The sequence below is a fragment of the Salmo salar genome, chromosome 13 (assembly GCF_965601325.2).
Source record: "Salmo salar chromosome 13, fSalSal1, whole genome shotgun sequence".
Classification (NCBI taxonomy): domain Eukaryota; kingdom Metazoa; phylum Chordata; class Actinopteri; order Salmoniformes; family Salmonidae; genus Salmo; species Salmo salar.
The window spans coordinates 76,953,021-76,971,917 of record NC_138303.1 but is presented as its reverse complement, the minus strand read 5'-3'; the positions used below and the strand labels follow the sequence as shown (position 1 = coordinate 76,971,917).

The window sequence follows — 18,897 nt, the reverse complement described above, 5'->3', positions numbered from 1 at the left end:
CTACCTACGTCCCTCCCTACCTGCCTACCTACGTCCCTCCCTACCTGCCTGCCTACCTACATCCCTCCCTACCTGCCAGCCTACCTACGTCCCTCCCTATCTGCCTGTCCACCTACATCCCTCCCTACCTGCCAGGCTGTCTGTTTAGGGGAACAGGTTTCTTGATTAGCTGGAAGGCTGATGAGGAAGGCCTGTTGTTTCTCACACACGCTGAGCCAGTTGTCAGGATAGAGGGGATAGACACATCCGGTTCTGCCTGTTTCCCCTCCTGCTTGATCATTTGTTTACCTGAAAGTAAATAATTGGCAAACAGCTATGAATACCACAGCATTTTAATCATCAGCTGAAACCTGTGGCGACACGATCGTTCGCTCTCTGATGACGTCTCATGTAGACCGGAATGTTTGCTTATTTCCAAAGTGGTTCCCAATAGTTTTTTGGTCAGTTGAAAAAAAACTTGTTGGCTTATGGCAGGTGAATCACCATAGTTTACGTTAAACAGATAGTATCATTGTCTATGTTTTGCCTGGTGATATATTTATATAAACAAGCACTAAGATAGAAGTTATGATAATATCTATGGACTGTTAGTCAGCTGTGCTTGAGTGACCCAAAGACCCACATACAGTCAACAAACGAACATTCCAGTAGTGTTAACCTCTCTGATTGGCTGTCGTGTCCACAGGTCCAATAAGGAGAGCTCCGTCCACTCCCAGAGGTCTGTCCATCACCACAGCCCCACCTCCTCGGTCACCTCAGTGGGCTCTCTGTCCCGAGCCCAGTCCTCCACCCTCAGTAGTCTCCTCAGCGCCTCCCACCCCTCCCACACACACCCCCACCCCCAGGGGGACCCCTACGCCTCCATGGCTCCCCGAAGTCCCCAGGGCCCTGGATCACACCAGGGGGCTCCTGGATCACACCAGGGAGACCCATATTGTCTCGGGCCCATGCACCCTCCAATTCAGAGGGGCCACGGCTTCCCACACGACCCCTACGGCTCCACCTCCAGGATGCACCACCAGCAGCAGCACCACCAGTATCAACAACAGCAGCAGCAGCAGCAACAACAACAACTCCAACACCAGCACCAACAGTACCACTCCCAGTCATCCCAGGGCCACCCTCCCCAGCACTACCCCCACCCCCAGGGGGACCCCTTCGCCATGATGTCCCGCGCCCAGCAGATGGTGGACATGGTGTCAGAGGAGAACCGGCTGCTCAAGCAGGAGATGGAGGTGTGCTGTGAGAAGGTCACCAAGCTGCAGAAGGTAAAAGGGGGACAAATGTAGATCTGAAAGGTTTCAATGGGTATAAGCAGTATGGTTATAGTTCCACCTTCTTCTGCCATATTACATACACCAATCCAATCCTTTTAGATCAGCACGTGCTTAAGGGCTAGCCCCTCCCCCTCTTTCTCTCCCTGGTCAGTTGGAGACAGAGATCACGCTGGTGTCAGAGGCCTATGAAAACCTGGCCAAGTCATCCACTAAGAGGGAGGCTCTGGAGAAAACCATGAGGAACAAGCTGGAGCTGGAGGTGCGCAGGCTGCACGACTTCAACAGGGACCTCAGAGGTGAGAGGTCATAAACAGCTGGAATATCCAAGGATACCTGTTCATGGATTAAACCTATTCCATGTATTACTTTTTGTGAACAAAAAGTGTGTCCTTTCTGCATTCGATTTAGGATACTTCAGCTTAGCCTGCATATTTGTTCAGTAATATGCATTTATTCATGTTCAGAAGACATGTTTGGTTTGCATCGATTCCATTGTTACGTTTGATTTAGCTGGAGATATCCAGCTTCCACCAATTCCGTCTGGTTCAATTTATAAGCATTTGACTAGAGTGCTGTGATGTTGTTGAAGCTGGTGTTGTTCATAATGTCACTATTGTGTATTGACTAGGGCTATCGCGGTGACCGTAGTAGCGCCATACCTGGAGTCATAAGTCATGGCCGCAGTAAAATTCCACGTGACTGAGACACAGGAATCTCCTTTTATGGACTCTGGACATGCTTTGGTAGTACCTAACTGTCTAGCTACCACCAGGTCCTAATGGCCTGGTACTCCGAGATCTATTGTCCCACTAACATCACAGCAGACACTTATCTTCAAAACTGTATCGTGATTTTAAAACACCTCACTGTGATTGATCAATTAGAAGAAAGAAGTTCAACAACAGGTTGAAACTGAGTGGAAAACATGGTCGTTGTGGAAACTGTTTCAAAGCTTAACACAAATAAAATGGACAGCACTTTATAAGGTGATGATTAATTCAAAACACTAGGCATAGGCCTATATATGAGTCCAAGCCTGAAAAAAACAACAAAAAAACCCAGTTAAAATAGACTGTGCCGTTATACAATAACGCCTACCGCATATTACGCAGGGCAGAAAATCATACAAAAAACTGATTTAAGATGTCTTTGGTACATGATTGGTCTAGGCTATACTCAAATTAAACAAATTCTAGTAATCGGCTTTGAGTGTATTATTATGCATACTGGATGGACTGGTTACTTTATGCTACGCTCCAAACTTTTAATCCGTGAGTCTGGAAGAGAACGTATAGGCCTAGACGATGCTGTTGGTTCATTGACTTTTTTATTTTATAACCTATATTTAACTAGGCAAGTCAGTTAAGAACAAATGATTATTTACAATGATGGCATATGAACAGTGGGTTAACTGCCTTGTTCAGGGGCAGAACGACAGATTTTTACCTTGTCAGCTCGGGGGTTCGATCTAGCAACCTTTCAGTTACTGGCCCAACGCTCTAACCACTAGGCTACCTGCCGACCCTGTACAGGGCGGCTTACAAACTTAGCCTACAATTATAGTGAATTTGTATTTGATTTTGAATAGCCTAGTAGTAGGGAATTTTTTATATGTTCATAATGAATAGGCTGACACATTACCTTTTAGCTACAGAATAGCTCACCACCATGCATTTCCATCTCCTCTCTCCTTCATTCCTTTCTCCAGCGCGCAGAGAGAGGGGCTGTCAACAGTTTAATGAAATATGTTTTGTTATGAAAACATGTTACTATCAATGTTCTCCAACAGATTTCACTTGGCTTCCCAAATTAAACAATGTGTAGTTGCAGGCATACGGTTGGAGAGCCCATGGCATACAGACAGAGTATCACCTGTGGTGCAGCCTCTTGGAGTGCATATGGATGACATGTCCCCCCCCACTGTGCCTGCCCATTTGATAATGGGCCATTCTAAATCATTTAAAAAAATGTTTACATATTGGTAAAGAAGAGTTTAAATTGAGAATAGTCTGATTAATATGATAATTTGATGAGAGAACAGCATTTGCAGCCCATATGTGTTGATTTCTAAGACATTCTAAGGTTGGTATCGTTCACAACTAAAGTTGCCAAATAACTCTAAATCCAGCAAATAGGACCTGTTTCAAATGATCACTTTTACGCTCAACATAGTCACTTCACATGCACACTCGCTCAGTAATGGGGAAAATATCCTTTCTGTTATATTCTTGCTTATAAAATCATGTAATATAAAGTAATGGTACAGGAATTAGTGTCTTCGGAAAGTATTCAGACCCCTTAACTTTTTCCACATTTTGTTACGTTACAGCCTTAATCTAAAATGTATTAACTTGTTTTTTTTCCCTCATCAATCTACACACAATACCCCAAAAACAGGTTTTTTGACATTTTGCTAATATTTTATTTAATTTTATTCTAATAATATCACATTTACATAAGTATTCAGACCCTTTACTCAGTAATATGAAGCACCTTTGACAGTGATTATAGCCTCAAATCTTCTTGGGTATGACGCTACAAGCTTGGCACACCTGTATTTGGGGTGTTTCTCCCATTCTTCTCTGCAGATCCTCTCAAGCTCTGTCAGGTTGGATGGGGAGCGTTTCAGTACAGCTATTTTCAGGTCTCTTCAGAGATGTTTGATCGGGTTCAAGTCCGGGCTCTGGCTGGGCCACTCGAGGACATTCGGAGACTTGTCCCGAAAGCCACTCCTGCGTTGTCTTGGCTGTGTGCTTAGGGTCGTTGTCCTGTTGGAAGGTGAACCTTCGCCCCAGTCTGAGGTCATGAGCGCTCTGGAGCAGGTTTTCATCAAGGATCTCTCTGTACTTTACTGCGTTCAGCTTTCCCTCGATCCTGACTAGTCTCCCAGTCCCTGCCGCTGAAAAACATCCCCACAGCATGATGCTGCCACCACCATGCTTCACCGTAGGGATGGTGACAGGTTTCCTCCAGACTTGAGGCTTGGCATTCAGGACAGAGTTCAATCTTGGTTTCATCAGACCAGAGAATCTTGTTTCTCATGGTCCGAGAGTCTTTAGGTGCCTTTCGGCAAACTCCAAGCGTGCTGTCATGTGCCTTTTACTGAGGAGTGGCTTCCGTTTTGGCCACTACAATAAAAGCCTGATTGGTGGAGTGCTGCAGAGATGTTTGTCCTTCTGGAAGACTCTCCCATCTCCACAGAGGAACTCTAGAGCTCTGTCAGAGTGACCATCAGGTTTTTGGTCACCTCCCTGACTAAGGCCCTTCTCCCCCGACTGCTCAGTTTGGCGGGCGGCCAGCTTTATTAAATTGATTTATTTTACTTTTTTAAATGTAGACGTTCCAAAGGCGCACATCAGCGGCTTGTATGCATGGAGACTTGGAGATGCTACATGTGTTTATGTTCCTTAACAGTCAATTACCGTGAGACCGGTAGACTTTTGCATGACAATAACCGGCTGACACATTTTCATGACCGGCACAGCCCTAGTATTGACTTTGGCACAGTGGAAAAGTACTGAGCAAAAGAGCAGTCAATTGGTCGATCTGTCAATTAATCAATATGATTAATAAATTAGATATGTTAGTGTTTACAGGCAGTCCAAAGTCTCAATTTCATATCTTTACTATAAAGCAGACCATAGACCCTTAGCGCTCCAATCCTCACACTCTGTTTCTGTAGGAATTTCTGAGCTGAAGCTGAGTGGGTGGTGGCAGTTTCATGTCTGTAGTCTCTACTTCACTGGGCTCTTCAGTCCTGCAGAGGAAAGAAAAATCTCCATTCATGGCTCCCTGCCCAGACCGGGTCCATGGGGAGATTCCAAGCTTTTACAACAAATCGCATATAACTTTTTTTGGGGGTCTTTCCTTCCTCTCTTTTTTTCCCCCTATCGTATTGGCAGCCGTACACATGTGAAATGGATCTTGCTCCACGTTTGGGGGTTTAGGCTAAACTTATACCCCAGTCATTATTGTGTTTCGAGAAACACGGAATGGAAATGGAACAACTGAATATTTGTTTCTGGAATGCTCTCTGTATGTTTCATGGCCCAGCCTAGTTGACTTAACACTTAACAAAATATTATTTTAAAGGTGTAAAATGCAGATATAGCTCCGCCATTTCCTGGTTGCTAAAATTCTAATAGTTCGCCTTGTTTCAGTTTGTGACAAAACAAGCAATGTATAGTGTAGAGAATCATTGTACCATCTAAACCACTGTGAAATATCTGTTCAATAATCCAAAACATTGTATTTTCAGCTGTTTGAAGATGTACAAAACTGAAAGTAAAAGAAGCAAAAACAAAACTTAAGCACGGAAAGCATAGAAATGGCACACATACAACAGATCTACCGCTTCTTAGACCTGCTTTCAATGAGAATGACAGATCTATGACTCACATTTCTGTGTGAATTTGCTCGTTTGGCCCAGAAATAATGGCGTGTTTTGTTTCAGGACAAAAGAAAGAACTGAAAAGTATGGTAAGAATTGACTCAATTCTTACCATACTTTTCAGTTCTTTCTTACTTTTTGGTTGTAGTTTACCTACAATAAGTAATTGTATGTACATGGGATGGTGGCTTAGGGAGGGTTAGGAGGTTGAAGAGTTGTGGGACCGGAGTGGGTATCAAGAGGACACTAAATAATATTTGGTGCCTGTTGTACTGATTCTGATATATATTTAGTATGTGATGAATTTGCACCATGTTTTAAAATTACAAATAAATAATAAAGTTGTCCTCCAAAGAAAATGATGACCACCACCAACAACTCTGCGGGGAAATGTGCGCATATAAAGTGTTTTTATTTTTGCTTGCTCCATTTTGCCAAGCAACCGGGTCCCAAGGCGTTTAATGTGAGTGGAACGAAGGCTGGGATCTTAAGAACTTAGAGCCGTTTCCACGTCGATTCCGGGCCTATTAAATTCTCTTCAGGGGATTATAAATTCTCTCCACCTCCATATTCCCTTAATTCCATGGGCTGTACGGCTACATTTACACAATCACAGAGCCGTATGTTGAAAGTCTGTTTGAGCTGTTTAATAGCACCAAAATCCCCATACCTACCACGCATATCCTGCATATTAACTAGAGGCTGGTTACATGGAATTTATGAGTGTTCTCTTTAAGGAGCTTTATTCCCGTTTGACCAGGTTGTGTTGCCATATTATGATCTAATTCCTGCAAATATTTGATTTACAAAAATAAGAGCATATTTATGTATGCGTGTGCGCACGCACAAGTTTGTGTGTTTACGTGTGTGTGTCTCTTTGGCCACTAGGCCCTCAGGCTGGCTCGGACCTGACTTTGGCAATGCCATTCTCTGTTGCAGAGCGCATGGATACTGCCAACAAGCAGCTAGCTGCTAAGGAGTGGGAGGGAACGGAAGACAACCGCAAGACCATCTCTCAGCTACTCACCCAGAGTGAGCAAATCACTCACACTATCAGGGAACGCCAGGCTAGACCAAGCCTCTCTGACATTCTACATCCACTCTGAACATACCTCTGTGTGGCCTCATAAGTTAGAAAAAGAACCAGACAAAGGGTCTGGGGTTCATGTACTGTAAAAACACTACTTATTCACTACAAGTTGCATATTTTGAACAAAAATTACACACACAAAACACTGTTTAAGATGTTTAGTTAATATGGAGAATGCCATTTAAAAAAGTCACCTCATGACAGAATTATTTTTAGTGAATGAAAGGAAGATCACTTTTTTTAAAGGGCTAGACCTCAGTGTGTTGTTTGTGTCTCCCAGACAAAGAGACGGTGCGTGAGAAGGAGAAGCTGGAGATAGAGCTGAACTCCCTGCACTCCTCCACGGACGACCAGAGACGACACATTGAGATCAGGGACCAGGCTCTCAACAACGCCCAGGCCAAAGTAGTCAAACTGGAGGAGGAGGTGAGGATCTGACTGTCATATGCTGTGTTTACACAGGCAATCCAATTCTGATATGTTGCCCAATTATTGGAAAAAGAGCTGATCTGATTGGTCAAAAGACCAATTATATTTGAAAAAGATCCGAATTAGGCTGCCTGTGTAAACGCAGCCATGATGTTCTCGCTGTTGCTTCATGAATAGGTGATATCAGAAATGTCTTGGATACTTCCTGGCATTAGTTCAGTTGATTGAATGATGGTATATTTATGCCCCCTGGTGGACAAGGCATGAGTTTCTGTTGAGTGTAAAATAATCGAGCTACAATTTGTTTTAGAGGTCGACTGATTATAATTTTTCAACGCCGATACCGATTATTGGAGGACCAAAAAAAGCTGATACGATTAATCGGCCGAATTATTATTCATTTTTTGAAAAATAAATAATGATTTGTAATAATGACAACAATACTGAATGAACAATGAACACTTTTATTTTAACATAATGAAACATACTCAATTTGGTTTAAATAATGCAAAAACAGTGTTGGAGAAGAAAGTTAAAGTGCAATATGTGCCATGTAAAAAAAGCTCAAGTTTAAGTTCCTTGCTCAGAACATATGAAAGCTGGTGGTTCAATATTCCCAGTTAAGAAGTTTTAGGTTGTAGTTATTATAGGAATTATGACACGTCGACTATTTCTCTCTATACCTTTCACTATTGATGTTCTAATAGGCACTTTAGTATTGCCAGCCTAATCTCAGGAGTTGATAGGCTTGAAGTCATAAACAGCGCTGTGTTTCAAGCATTGCTAAGAGCTGCTGGCAAACGCAGTAAAGTTTGAATGAATTCTTACGAGCCTGCTGCTGCCTACCACCGCTCAGTCAAGCTCCTCTATCAAATCATAGACTTAATTATAATAAACACAGAAATACGAGCCTTTGGTCATTAATATGGTCAAATCTGGAAACTATCATTTCGGAAACAAAACGTTTATTCTTTCAGGAAAATACGGAACCGTTCTGCATTTTATCGAACGGGTGGCATCCCCAAGTCTAAATATTGCTGTTACATTGCACAACCTTCAAGGTTATGTTATAATTCTGGCAAATTAGTTCGCAAAGAGCCAGGCGGCCCAAACTGTTGCATATACCCTGACTCTGCGTGCAATGAACGCAAGAGAAGTGACCCAATTTCCCTAGTTAATATTGCCTGCTAACATTAATTTATTTGAACTAAATATGCAGGTTTAAAAAAAGATATACTTCTGCGTATTGATTTTAAGGCATTGATGTTTATGGTTAGGTACATTCGTGCAACGATTGTGATTTTTTTTCGTGAATGTTCTTTTGTTAAATCACCCTTTTGGCGAAGTAGGCTGTGATTCGATGATAAATTAACAGAAGAAGATTGATTGTTTTTTATAAGATAAGTTTAATGCTAGCTAGCAACTTACCTTGGCTCCTTGCTGCAATCGCGTAACAGGTGGTCAGCCTGCCACGCAGTTTCCTCGTGGAGTGCAATGTAATCGGCCATAATCGGCATACAAAAATGACGATTACCGAGTTATGAAAACTTGAAATCAGTCCTAATTAATCGGTCGACCTCTATGTTCTCTGGTTGTGTCACCATTAAGATTGATAGCCTGAGAATATTAGTATTGAACCACAGTGTCATCCATCCTATCACCTGGTATTGATGACGTCATTGGCTGAAGACGGGGTCTGGTATGTGTTGAGTTGTGATTCATGGGGTTGGTTTGGACTGTTTAAAAGATAAGACAAACGACTGCAAAATGGGTTGTTTATATTTACTCAAAACATCATTCATGGCCCAGCCTCCTAGAGGCCAGAGGAATGGCCCAAAAGACTGGCCTCTGTGTGGACCTGGATAAAACTCTCATGTGGAGCTGCTCTGAGCTTTGATACCCCTGGCTGGTTGGTTCTGTTGGTTGGCTGGTAATGTGTCTGAAATAGCCCAGACGGCTAGTGAGCCAGTTGGGGCCGAGCGAAGCAGGAAACAGACCTGGAGTGTCCTAAAAAGCACAGGGCTGCTCCACTTCTGCCCGACACCGCCACAAACCCACGCTTGTTTCCTTGAACAAAGGCTGTTGAGTTGGAGTTTTATATCTGCCATGAAAGAGCTCTGAACAGTGCCAGATTATTGGCCTGCTCTCTCTGTCAGTGTGGGAACTCTGTATATGCTCCTCTATTTGTCCCTCTTTTCCTCTCTTTTTAAAGAAAGAAGAGTGTCCCTGAGCTAAATCAGTCCATTGAGTAGAGCCAATTACAGCTCCTGCTGCAGTTCAAAGGGGCTGCATTGCAGAGGGACATTGAAACATGGGTATTGTGGATACAGACTGCATTATCTTGGATTGGGGGGGTTGGAGTTGGGTGCTGGGTGGGGGATGTTTGGAGGAAGGGGGGCATGGGTGAAACAAAGTCTCACCTGTTTCCCTGTTTCCTCCCTAGCCGTATTTCAACTCCTGTCTTTTCATTCCTTAGATGAGAGCAATTATATTGTGGCGCAAACAAGGGGAAACCATTGCTTTCACCAACCCAGTCAGAAGGGGAGTGAACAAGTCGGGTTAAAGGGAGGAGCAGGTTTCTAGAATGGAATGCAAACCCCCCACTTCCTGTCTACTTCCTGTCTGTGCCCTGACCACATCCTGTCTGTATGTTTTGTCTCCCTGGCTGCAGCTGAAGAAGAAGCAGGTATATGTGGAGAAGGTGGAGCGCATGCAGCAGGCCCTAGCCCAGCTCCAGGCTGCCTGTGAGAAGAGAGAGCAGCTGGAGCACCGCTTACGCACACGGCTGGAGCGGGAGCTGGAGTCACTGCGCATGCAGCAGGTGAGAGAAGCACACACACTCAGACACACATGGTGTGTTAACCTACTTGAGTAAATTCCCGGGGCCCCGTGAAAATCTAATTTGAATTTAAAAAAATCCCCAGCAAAATCCGTCTAAGATAGAAATATAATTTTTTTTGTTGCATGGTCTGCGTCTCAATCCACAACATCTCACGAAAACGTCTGAACAGTTTGGGCTACATACTAAGGTGACCCTCTCACGAACACGTTCATGTCGGTTGGTTTGCTCTAGAACACCCACAAGCCTCACAACACTCACCTGAAGGCAGCCTGGGACCAGTTTAAAAAATGAATGGAAGTACAGTACCAATTAAAGGTTTGGACACACCTACCCATTCAAGTGTTTTTCTTAATTTTTAAAAAATATATTTAAATATAATATTCTACATTGTAGAATAATAGTGAAGACATCAAAATGATCAAATAACACGTGTACCAAATAGGGCTATCTTCCGTATACCACCCATACCTTGTCACAACACAACTGATTGGCTCAAACGCATTAAGGAGGAAAGAAATTCCACAAATGTACTTTTAACAAGGCACACCTGTTAATTGAAATGCCTTCCAGGTGACTATCTCATGAAGCTGGTTGAGAGAATGCCAAGAGTGTGCAAATCTGTCTTCAAGGCAAAGGGTGGCTACTTTGAAGAATCTCAAATATAAAATATTTGTTTAACACTTTTGGTTACTACGAGATTCCAATATGTGTTATTTCAGTGTTGATGTCTTCACTATTATTCTACAATATAGTAAAAATAAAGAAAAATCCTTGAAATGAGTAGGGTGTGTCCAAAGTTTTTACTGATATTATATATATGGAAGTAGTTTAGTAGCTTAAAAGGGGTTAAATATGTGTCAAAAAAGAGTTTCCTGATCATTCTCATATCTCTGATAGGTCAGACACTTCAAAACAAAGGTCCTTTCGAACTCCTCCAGAGCAGGGTTTCCCAAAGTCGGTCCTGGGGCCACGTTTTAGTTTTTACCGTAGCACTACACAACTGATTCAAATGATCAAAGCTTGATGATGAGTTGGTTATTTGAAGCTGTGTTGTGCTAGGACAAAAACACTAAACGTTCACTGGAGGGGGGAGGGGGGGCATAGAAACGCATTGAATAACAGATTCATACATGGATAAACAGCGTTAAAGACACTGAGACGCATGTTGATGTTTATTGTCATGAGTCTGGTCCTGAAGGTAGAACTGAGCAATTTCCCCTTAGATAGGCCAGCTGCAAAGTCAAAATTGGCTATATTGTGAAGAAAAATGTGCATTTTGGTCTTCATTTATGGTTAGCAGTGTGGTTAGAGTTAACTTTAAATCTGATGTTATGACTTTGTGGCTGTGCCAGCTAGTGACCACTCCATAGAAAGGCCTCCAGAAATAGATTCATGATGAAAAACACTAACCTGCCTATGAGACAGTGCAGCATCTCAGCTGCATTCAGCGTCAGCGGGGCGACCTGACCCAGAATTCCAGGCTCTCTCTCTCCCAGTCCCAACAGAGATGATCTCTTCCTTAAATTCCATCCGAGCAGAGCACCACAATGTTTTCTCATTACTAGAGCGCAGCCAGGTCCTCAAGGATGCTGGGAATGTGGGGGAAAGGTTGTAGATGACAGAACACCGGAGGGGAAGGGAGAGATGTACAGTACCAGTCAAAAACCCTTGAATGACTAGGTGTGTCCAGACTTGACTGGTACTGTATATTCCATTAGAGCCTTTGGGAGCAGACAGATTGCCTGGTCTACAGAGACTACAGACATACTTGGAGCCCTGCCTCTCTACCAGCCAGTGTTGCTATAGGCCATGATGTAGGCAGAAATTGTGTGTATTGGTAATACAAATGTGAATGTGAGTTGATTGCTCACTTGGATGGCGGTCGAGCTCTTGAATAATTATGTTCACTGACGGCCACACCTTCCACCCCCATTGTCTCCCTGCCTCTTCTCCCCTCCACCCATTCAGAGACAAGGCGGCTCCCAGAGCAGCAGCAGTGGTCAGGAGTACAACACCACGGCTCTGATGGAGCACCTGAGGGAGAAGGAGGAGAGGATCCTGGCCCTGGAGGCAGACATGACCAAGTGGGAGCAGAAGTACCTGGAGGAGAGCGTCATGAGGCAGTTTGCCTTAGACGCTGCTGCCTCCGTCGCCACCCAGAGGGACACGTCGTCGTCAGTGGTAAGCCACTCCGCAAGCAGCAGCTATGAGCAGCAGCTGTCAGTGGAGGCTCGTATCCAGAAGGAGGAGGAGGAGATCCTGCTGGCCAACCGCCGCTGTCTAGACATGGAAAGCAGGTAAATAGTTGTGTGTTTGAGACACATTCTGCACAGGTCTATTCAGGTCAACTGATCTTCAAAATGTCGAGAGGCATTAAACCTATCCTTTTCATATAATAATAATCATGCACTGTACAGACACGATCCTTAACAACCTAACACAACCACTTACCCTAGATCTTCAGTGCAACCGTGACCCTAGTCAAATCCAGTCTATAACTCCCATTGTTCTCACTGATCATACAGAACACAATCACATTCAAATATTAATGCAGTCTGCACTTTGCAGGATGTTGTACTTCCTTTTATTTTAAGAACTATACTCATGGCCCATCCCACAGGATCAAGAACCTGCATGCCCAGATCATTGAGAAGGATGCCATGATCAAAGTGCTCCACCAGCGTTCCAGGAAGGATCCCAACAAGGACCGGGACGCCGCGGCCACCATGCGACCCTCCAAGTCTCTGATGTCCATCGCCAACACGGGCGGCTCGGGCCTGCTCTCACACAGCTTGGGCCTCAGCAGCTCCCCCATTACAGAAGAGCGCAAGGACAGCAGCTGGAAGGGCAGCCTGGGTAAGAATTCTATTGGTTTTAGGTTGTGTTATGTGCCACACGATGAAGGCTATTTGAGTTTTCCCTTGTTATATTTGGATTCATTTCAATTAAGTGGGTTAGATACTGGAACTGCAGACATAGGGAGGGCACTACTTTTGACTAGACTCAGCCTAGGGCTCTTGTGAAAAGTAGTGCACTATAAGGGTGTCATTTCAGATGCAGGGTAGAGGGACAAAAGCCCGAAGTCTGGTTAGGAGGAAGAGGGCAGGGAGGGTACAGGAAGTTGATTCACAGGCCCCTGAGATGTGTGGGTCAGAGCGTGATGACGGAGAGACAAAGGGGTGTGGAGGGTATCATTGACATGAATGGTCTTCAGCTGTGGGTTTGTAATGTAACTTAGAGTTCAATAGTAACATTAAATCATCAGGCTGAGTAATAGTCTGCTGGTGATGGAGGGTGGGAAGTTTAATATTATCAATGGTGCTGTGCTGCTGGTACAGGCTGATTGAATCCTGCTTAATTGTTGTGTGAATGCACTGTCTGTTACTGTCAACTATTTTATCTTACTTCAACTTGCTTCCATGTGTATCAATAAACAACTTGTCATGGGTAACCCAGCACCACCACATACTTAACAGGTCTTCTCTGTTCCCTCCCCCTCAGGAGTTCTGTTGGGTCCAGAGTACCGTACCGATTCTCTGAGGACAGAGTCCATCTCGTCATCTCCCTCCCCGGTCCTGCCCCTGACAGCAGGACACTCTAAGACCGGCAGCAGGGACAGCTGCACCCAGACAGACAAGAGCCAGGAGGCTAGCAGTAAGCCCAGCACCCCAGCCCTGCAGAGCACGACCCTGCCCAGCCGCCTCTCCAGCCCCAGCCCCGTCTACATACCTGACCGCATCGCAGGTACAGTAGGACAGTGCAATCTACATTAGTGTAGTCTGCCGTGGACACAAGCAGGGCTAGCAGTTTGTCCTGACCACAGGTCCTAATTATATGCTTTAGAGTCCAGAGTTTTTCCAGACCCAGTTAATATCAAGTATTTTAGAGTGTTCGCTGCCTGCAATTTGAGAAATATAAACTTTCAATTAGTCTAGATGTGACCAACGAGGATGCTTCTGCAATGTGCAGCGCTAACATAGCAGAATGGCAAACAACGCTTGTGATTGTCAGTGTAGCCCATCACTTTAGGCTGAACTGAATTGTTTCTAGGAAAATGATCTAACCAAACGCAAATGGGCTTTTGTTTAAAATCTGTTTTGACGTGGTACGAGACTAATCCAGGAACTACACATTTGTTTCAACCAAGCAGTAGCTGGGGGGAGAGGTTAAGGAGTGGGTCAGATGCTCTGGATGGGCAATATGGGGTCAAATCGGCCTATTCAAATATAGTGTGCAGGATATTGTTTTCTTTAAGGCAAATAGCCTATTCCCTTTATAGTGCACTACTTATGTATCTCTGGTCAAAAGTAGTGCATTATATGGGGATTGGGGAATAGGCCGAATCTTTGTTTTGGGGGTAGATGTTCCCTTTGATCAACTGACCAACCTTCTCCCGGTGTTTCTGTAGATGTACCAGTGTTCCACAGCAGTACCCTGGAGAGGCGTGCCTTGGCACAGTCCCACCCCCAGGCCACATCAGCCCCTCAACAGGAGGACAACGACATGGTGGAGATTCTCATCTGAACCATGGCCTCTATAGGTCACAGGACAATATGTGTTTGTGCACAATCAATACACACACAAACATTTAGACACACACTTTCAAAATAGGTGGAGGATTCCTCTTTTTGTTTCTTTTTTTCAACGTTTGGTGTTTAAATAGTTGTCGGGTGACCGAGGGTGTGTTCAAATGCACAACTTTTTTAGATGTGCTTTATTAATGAACAATACTTTGTACGGTTTGATTCGGGAGGTTTTAGTGTCATCAGAATGATCAGTGAACTCTTGAACAGTGTTGCTGGAGGCTATTGGTTAACTAGCCCCCTTGGATCAAATGTATTGGCTACCATACGTTGCATCTATTGGTTAACTAGCCCTCTTGGATCAAATGTATTGGCTACCATACGTTGCATCTATTGGTTAACTAGCCCTCTTGGATCAAATGTATTGGCTACCATACGTTGCATCTATTGGTTAACTAGCCCTCTTGGATCAAATGTATTGGCTACCATACGTTGCATCTATTGGTTAACTAGCCCTCTTGGATCAAATGTATTGGCTACCATACGTTGCATCTATTGGTTAACTAGCCCTCTTGGATCAAATGTATTGGCTACCATACGTTGCATCTATTGGTTAACTAGCCCTCTTGGATCAAATGTATTGGCTACCATACGTTGCATCTATTGGTTAACTAGCCCCCTTGGATCAAATGTATTGGCTACCATCTATTGCACTACTTACTTTCATGAGTGTGTTTAAAAATATATATTTTTACGTTAAGTCTGACTTAGGTCCTCTATTTATATGTAGTAAACAGTACATTATTCACCAATGTTAGATGTGGCACTTGGGTAATCAGTGATATTGTAAACTACAAAACATTTTAACCTGTAAATACTGTATGTATGGCATGTGTATCATTTAACTGAACTGAATGGAATAGGTTTTTAGAAGCCATTCGGTTACATGGCACTGCCAGCCAAGGACCACAATGCACTGTTTAAAGTATTGGGGGACCGGCCCCCCATGTCACAGTGAAACTTGGGGGAGCGACACTCACATTTCTACTGTGGTCCAATGTGCTGCCTGTGTGACCCCACTGGATGGGGTCTGTCTCTTTCGAAGTGCAGCAGTAGAAGAGGTTTGGTGTTCACCGATGTGCCTATGCATCAGTTAAGGTTGTCCACTATACCTGTTAAGTGTCCTTCATTCCAGTCATGCTGGGTTTGAAAGGGTCTTCCGCCCAGACTTGCTTCAAATTATATTAGGCCTGAAATAGTCCGTTAGGATTTTAACTACTCGTTTATGCAATGATCAGACAATCTGGTAATCAACTGTCTTTCTACATCGATTGACATTGTATTTATGAAACTATATGGCTTCCGTTTACAAAGGAAGCCCAATTTTGATCTTTTTCCTGGTTAAACGCAACCTATGTGGTGATGTTAACAGTTGAAATCCAAGCCAGTTTCACAACCGCACATGTCCCTTTCTTTTGACCAAAGGTAACAATGAGTTTGTCTGTGGCTTGATGTGGTAATGTTATATCTATGATCCTTGTCTGTATCATAGATATCACATCAAACTTTCTAACAGTGACTGAAATATCCACCCACATAATCTAGGTAGCAGTTGTGAGCATTTTTAATCCAAACCAAAAATGTGGGACCAAAGAAACTCTCCACCAGCCCGTCTCCTGGCCTGACCCCACTATTGTCAATAGGTTAAGTGGACGTTTAAAAAAAAAAAACGCAACACTGAGGTCAATAATATCTCTGAACAAAATTTTACTTCACCTGCTCAAACAAACTGTCTCCTCGTATCTACATTTCTCCAACCTGGCTGATGGAGTTAGGCCAGTGTTTAAAAGAAGTACACTACATCACCAAAAGTATGTGGACACCTGCTCGTTGAACATCTCATTCCAAAATCATGGGCATTAATATGGAGTTGGTCCCCCCTTTGCTGCTATAACAGCCTCCACTATTCTGGGAAGGCTTTCCACTAGATTTTGGAACATTGCTGAGGGGATTTACTTCCATTCAGCCACGAGCATTAGTGAGGCCGGGCACTGATGTTGGGCGATTAGGTCTGGCTCGCAGTTGTCGTTGAGGTCAGGGCTCTGTGCAGGCCAGTCAAGTTCTTTCATACCGATTTCGACAAATCTCTGTATGGACCTCGCTTTGTGCACGGGGGCATTGTCTTGCTGAAACAGGAAAGAGCCTGCCACAAAGTTGGAATCACAGAATCGTCTAGAATGTCATTGTATGCTGTAGCGTTAAGATTTCCCTTCACTGGAACTAAGGGGCTAACCCCAGACTATTATTCCTCCACCATACTTTACAATTGGCACTATGCATTGGTGCAGGTAGCGTTCTCCTGGCATCTGCCAAACTTAGATTCGTCCGTCCGACTGCCAGATGGTGAAGCGTGATTCATTGCTCCAGAGTCCAATGGCGGCGAGCTATACACCACTCTAGCCGTTGCTTGGCATTGAGCATAGTGATCTTAGGCTTGTGTGCGGCTGCTTGGCCATGGAAACCCATTTCATGAAGCTCCCAATGAACAGTTATTGCGCTGACATTGCATCCAGAGGCAGTTTGGAACTCGGTAGTGCGTGTTACAACCAAGGACAGACTATTTTTACGCGCTTCAGCACTTGGCAGTTCTGTGAGCTTGTGTGGCCTACCACTTCGCGGCTGAGCCGTTGTTGTTCCTAGACATTTCCACTTCACAATAACAGCACTTACAGTTGACCGGGGCAGCTCTAGCAGGGCAGAAATTTAAACTGACTTGTTGGAAAGGTGGCATCCTATGACAGTGCCACGTTGAAAGTCACTGAGCTCTTCAGTCAGGCAATTCTACTGCCAATGTTAGTCTATGGAGATTGCATGGCTGTGTTCAATTTCATACACCTGTCAGCAACCGGTGTGGCTAAAATAGCCAAATCCACTCATTTGAAGGGGTGTCCACATAATTTTGTATATATAGTGTACAGTATGTCAGTTTTATAACTGAATAAAAAGCACAATTAGTGTTAAGAAATTAAAAATGTCCAGCACAGGGGGCAATTTCTCTCCTTGTAGTGTCAAGTTGTTTGTCCAGGATAGACAATGGACCCTTCGGATTGGAGACTGAACCTTGGGTGGGGACTATAGGGTTGAACGCTTATTTTTTTAATTTGTTTTGTGTTAATTTTACACTAAGGCTCATTTGGATGGCAAGTAGTTGCACTTGCTGTTTTACTGTTTGTAAAATGACACTTTTCAATGGTTACATTTTCAAAAGGCCAATGGATCTAATGTTCAACTTATTGGGAGAGCATCAAATGTTTTTTCATGGTGTTACTAACAATCATATAGACATGTCAGAGTCCCCATTATCAAGTACTGTACCAGCCTGCACCTGAAGCTTCAGAAAATGTCATTTATACATAAATTAATTAAACTCTTAAAGCAAAGGTGTTCCCTTTACAATATGCAACTCTTTGCGGTCCCACCCAAATGCCAGTCCTTGGGTCTTGCTTTAAATTTCATAAGGTGTCCTGTTTCATTACTGTCAAACAGATTTCGCAAGTTCTCTCATGTTACAAGTGCTCAGCATTTACATGTTTAAGTCAAAGTGAGCCTGTAGACCTGCCTTATCAGTGTGGTGATGGGAATAATTATAATCAAACTATGTATTAACGTTTTTGGTCAATCAAGAGCAGAGAGTTGGTGAGTTTACCGGAATCTCTGGTAGTTATGAATGTTACTTTTTTAAAGATGCAAGGTCTAGTATTTGTGCCTTTTCAAAATCTGTAAAATAGATGCTGCTTGACAATGTCATTACTGTACAATCGCCATTCATGTTTAATTAAATTGTATTTCTAATCAACCATCTGGTTTTTACAAAAAAATATAATTTCATGCCGTTTCTATTTGTGGTTCAACTTTTTGGGGGGGTGTAATTTATGTACTCCTGACAAAGTTCCAAATGTTTCAGATAGTGAGTTTACTTGGTTTAGTATTACATTTTTTTGTTAAATAAATATACAATGCGACTTTGTTCTGTGCATTTTGCTCTTTCAGAATGTACACTACATGTATTTTTTTGGTATATAGTACCACAGTATGAGCTATAAAACCTAGCCGTCAAATGGTTATTCATTTTTCCCCATAGGGGATTTTAGAAACACTTAAGGACTGTTTCCTGTAGGCTTACCCTGGTGTGACGTTTCGATAACCCTGGAAATCTCTCTAGGACAATGCATTTGCTTACGCCACAGCCTCCATGAAGAGCCTCCCACCACCCTGCTAGTTTTCTATTCTACCTGATAATTGTACCCACCTGTTGTCCCAGGTCTAAATCAGTCCCTGATTAGAGG

At 43.5% G+C, this 18,897-nt stretch overlaps 1 protein-coding gene across 2 annotated transcripts in view; it reads left to right on the top strand.

Annotated features, from left to right (window-relative positions):
- The window catches only part of amot (angiomotin), a 51,710-nt gene extending 33,137 nt beyond the window's left edge, over window positions 1-18,573 (top strand). For both annotated transcript variants that reach the window (XM_045693548.2, XM_045693545.2), the window contains 9 exons: window positions 686-1,268; window positions 1,429-1,573; window positions 6,607-6,699; window positions 7,038-7,183; window positions 9,858-10,007; window positions 11,997-12,325; window positions 12,649-12,884; window positions 13,530-13,772; window positions 14,437-18,573. In XM_045693548.2, coding sequence (XP_045549504.2) covers window positions 686-1,268; window positions 1,429-1,573; window positions 6,607-6,699; window positions 7,038-7,183; window positions 9,858-10,007; window positions 11,997-12,325; window positions 12,649-12,884; window positions 13,530-13,772; window positions 14,437-14,552 — 2,041 coding nt within the window. In that variant the 3' untranslated portion in view covers window positions 14,553-18,573. The remainder of the gene's footprint in view (window positions 1-685; window positions 1,269-1,428; window positions 1,574-6,606; window positions 6,700-7,037; window positions 7,184-9,857; window positions 10,008-11,996; window positions 12,326-12,648; window positions 12,885-13,529; window positions 13,773-14,436) is intronic.
- Window positions 18,574-18,897: the final 324 nt, after the last annotated feature.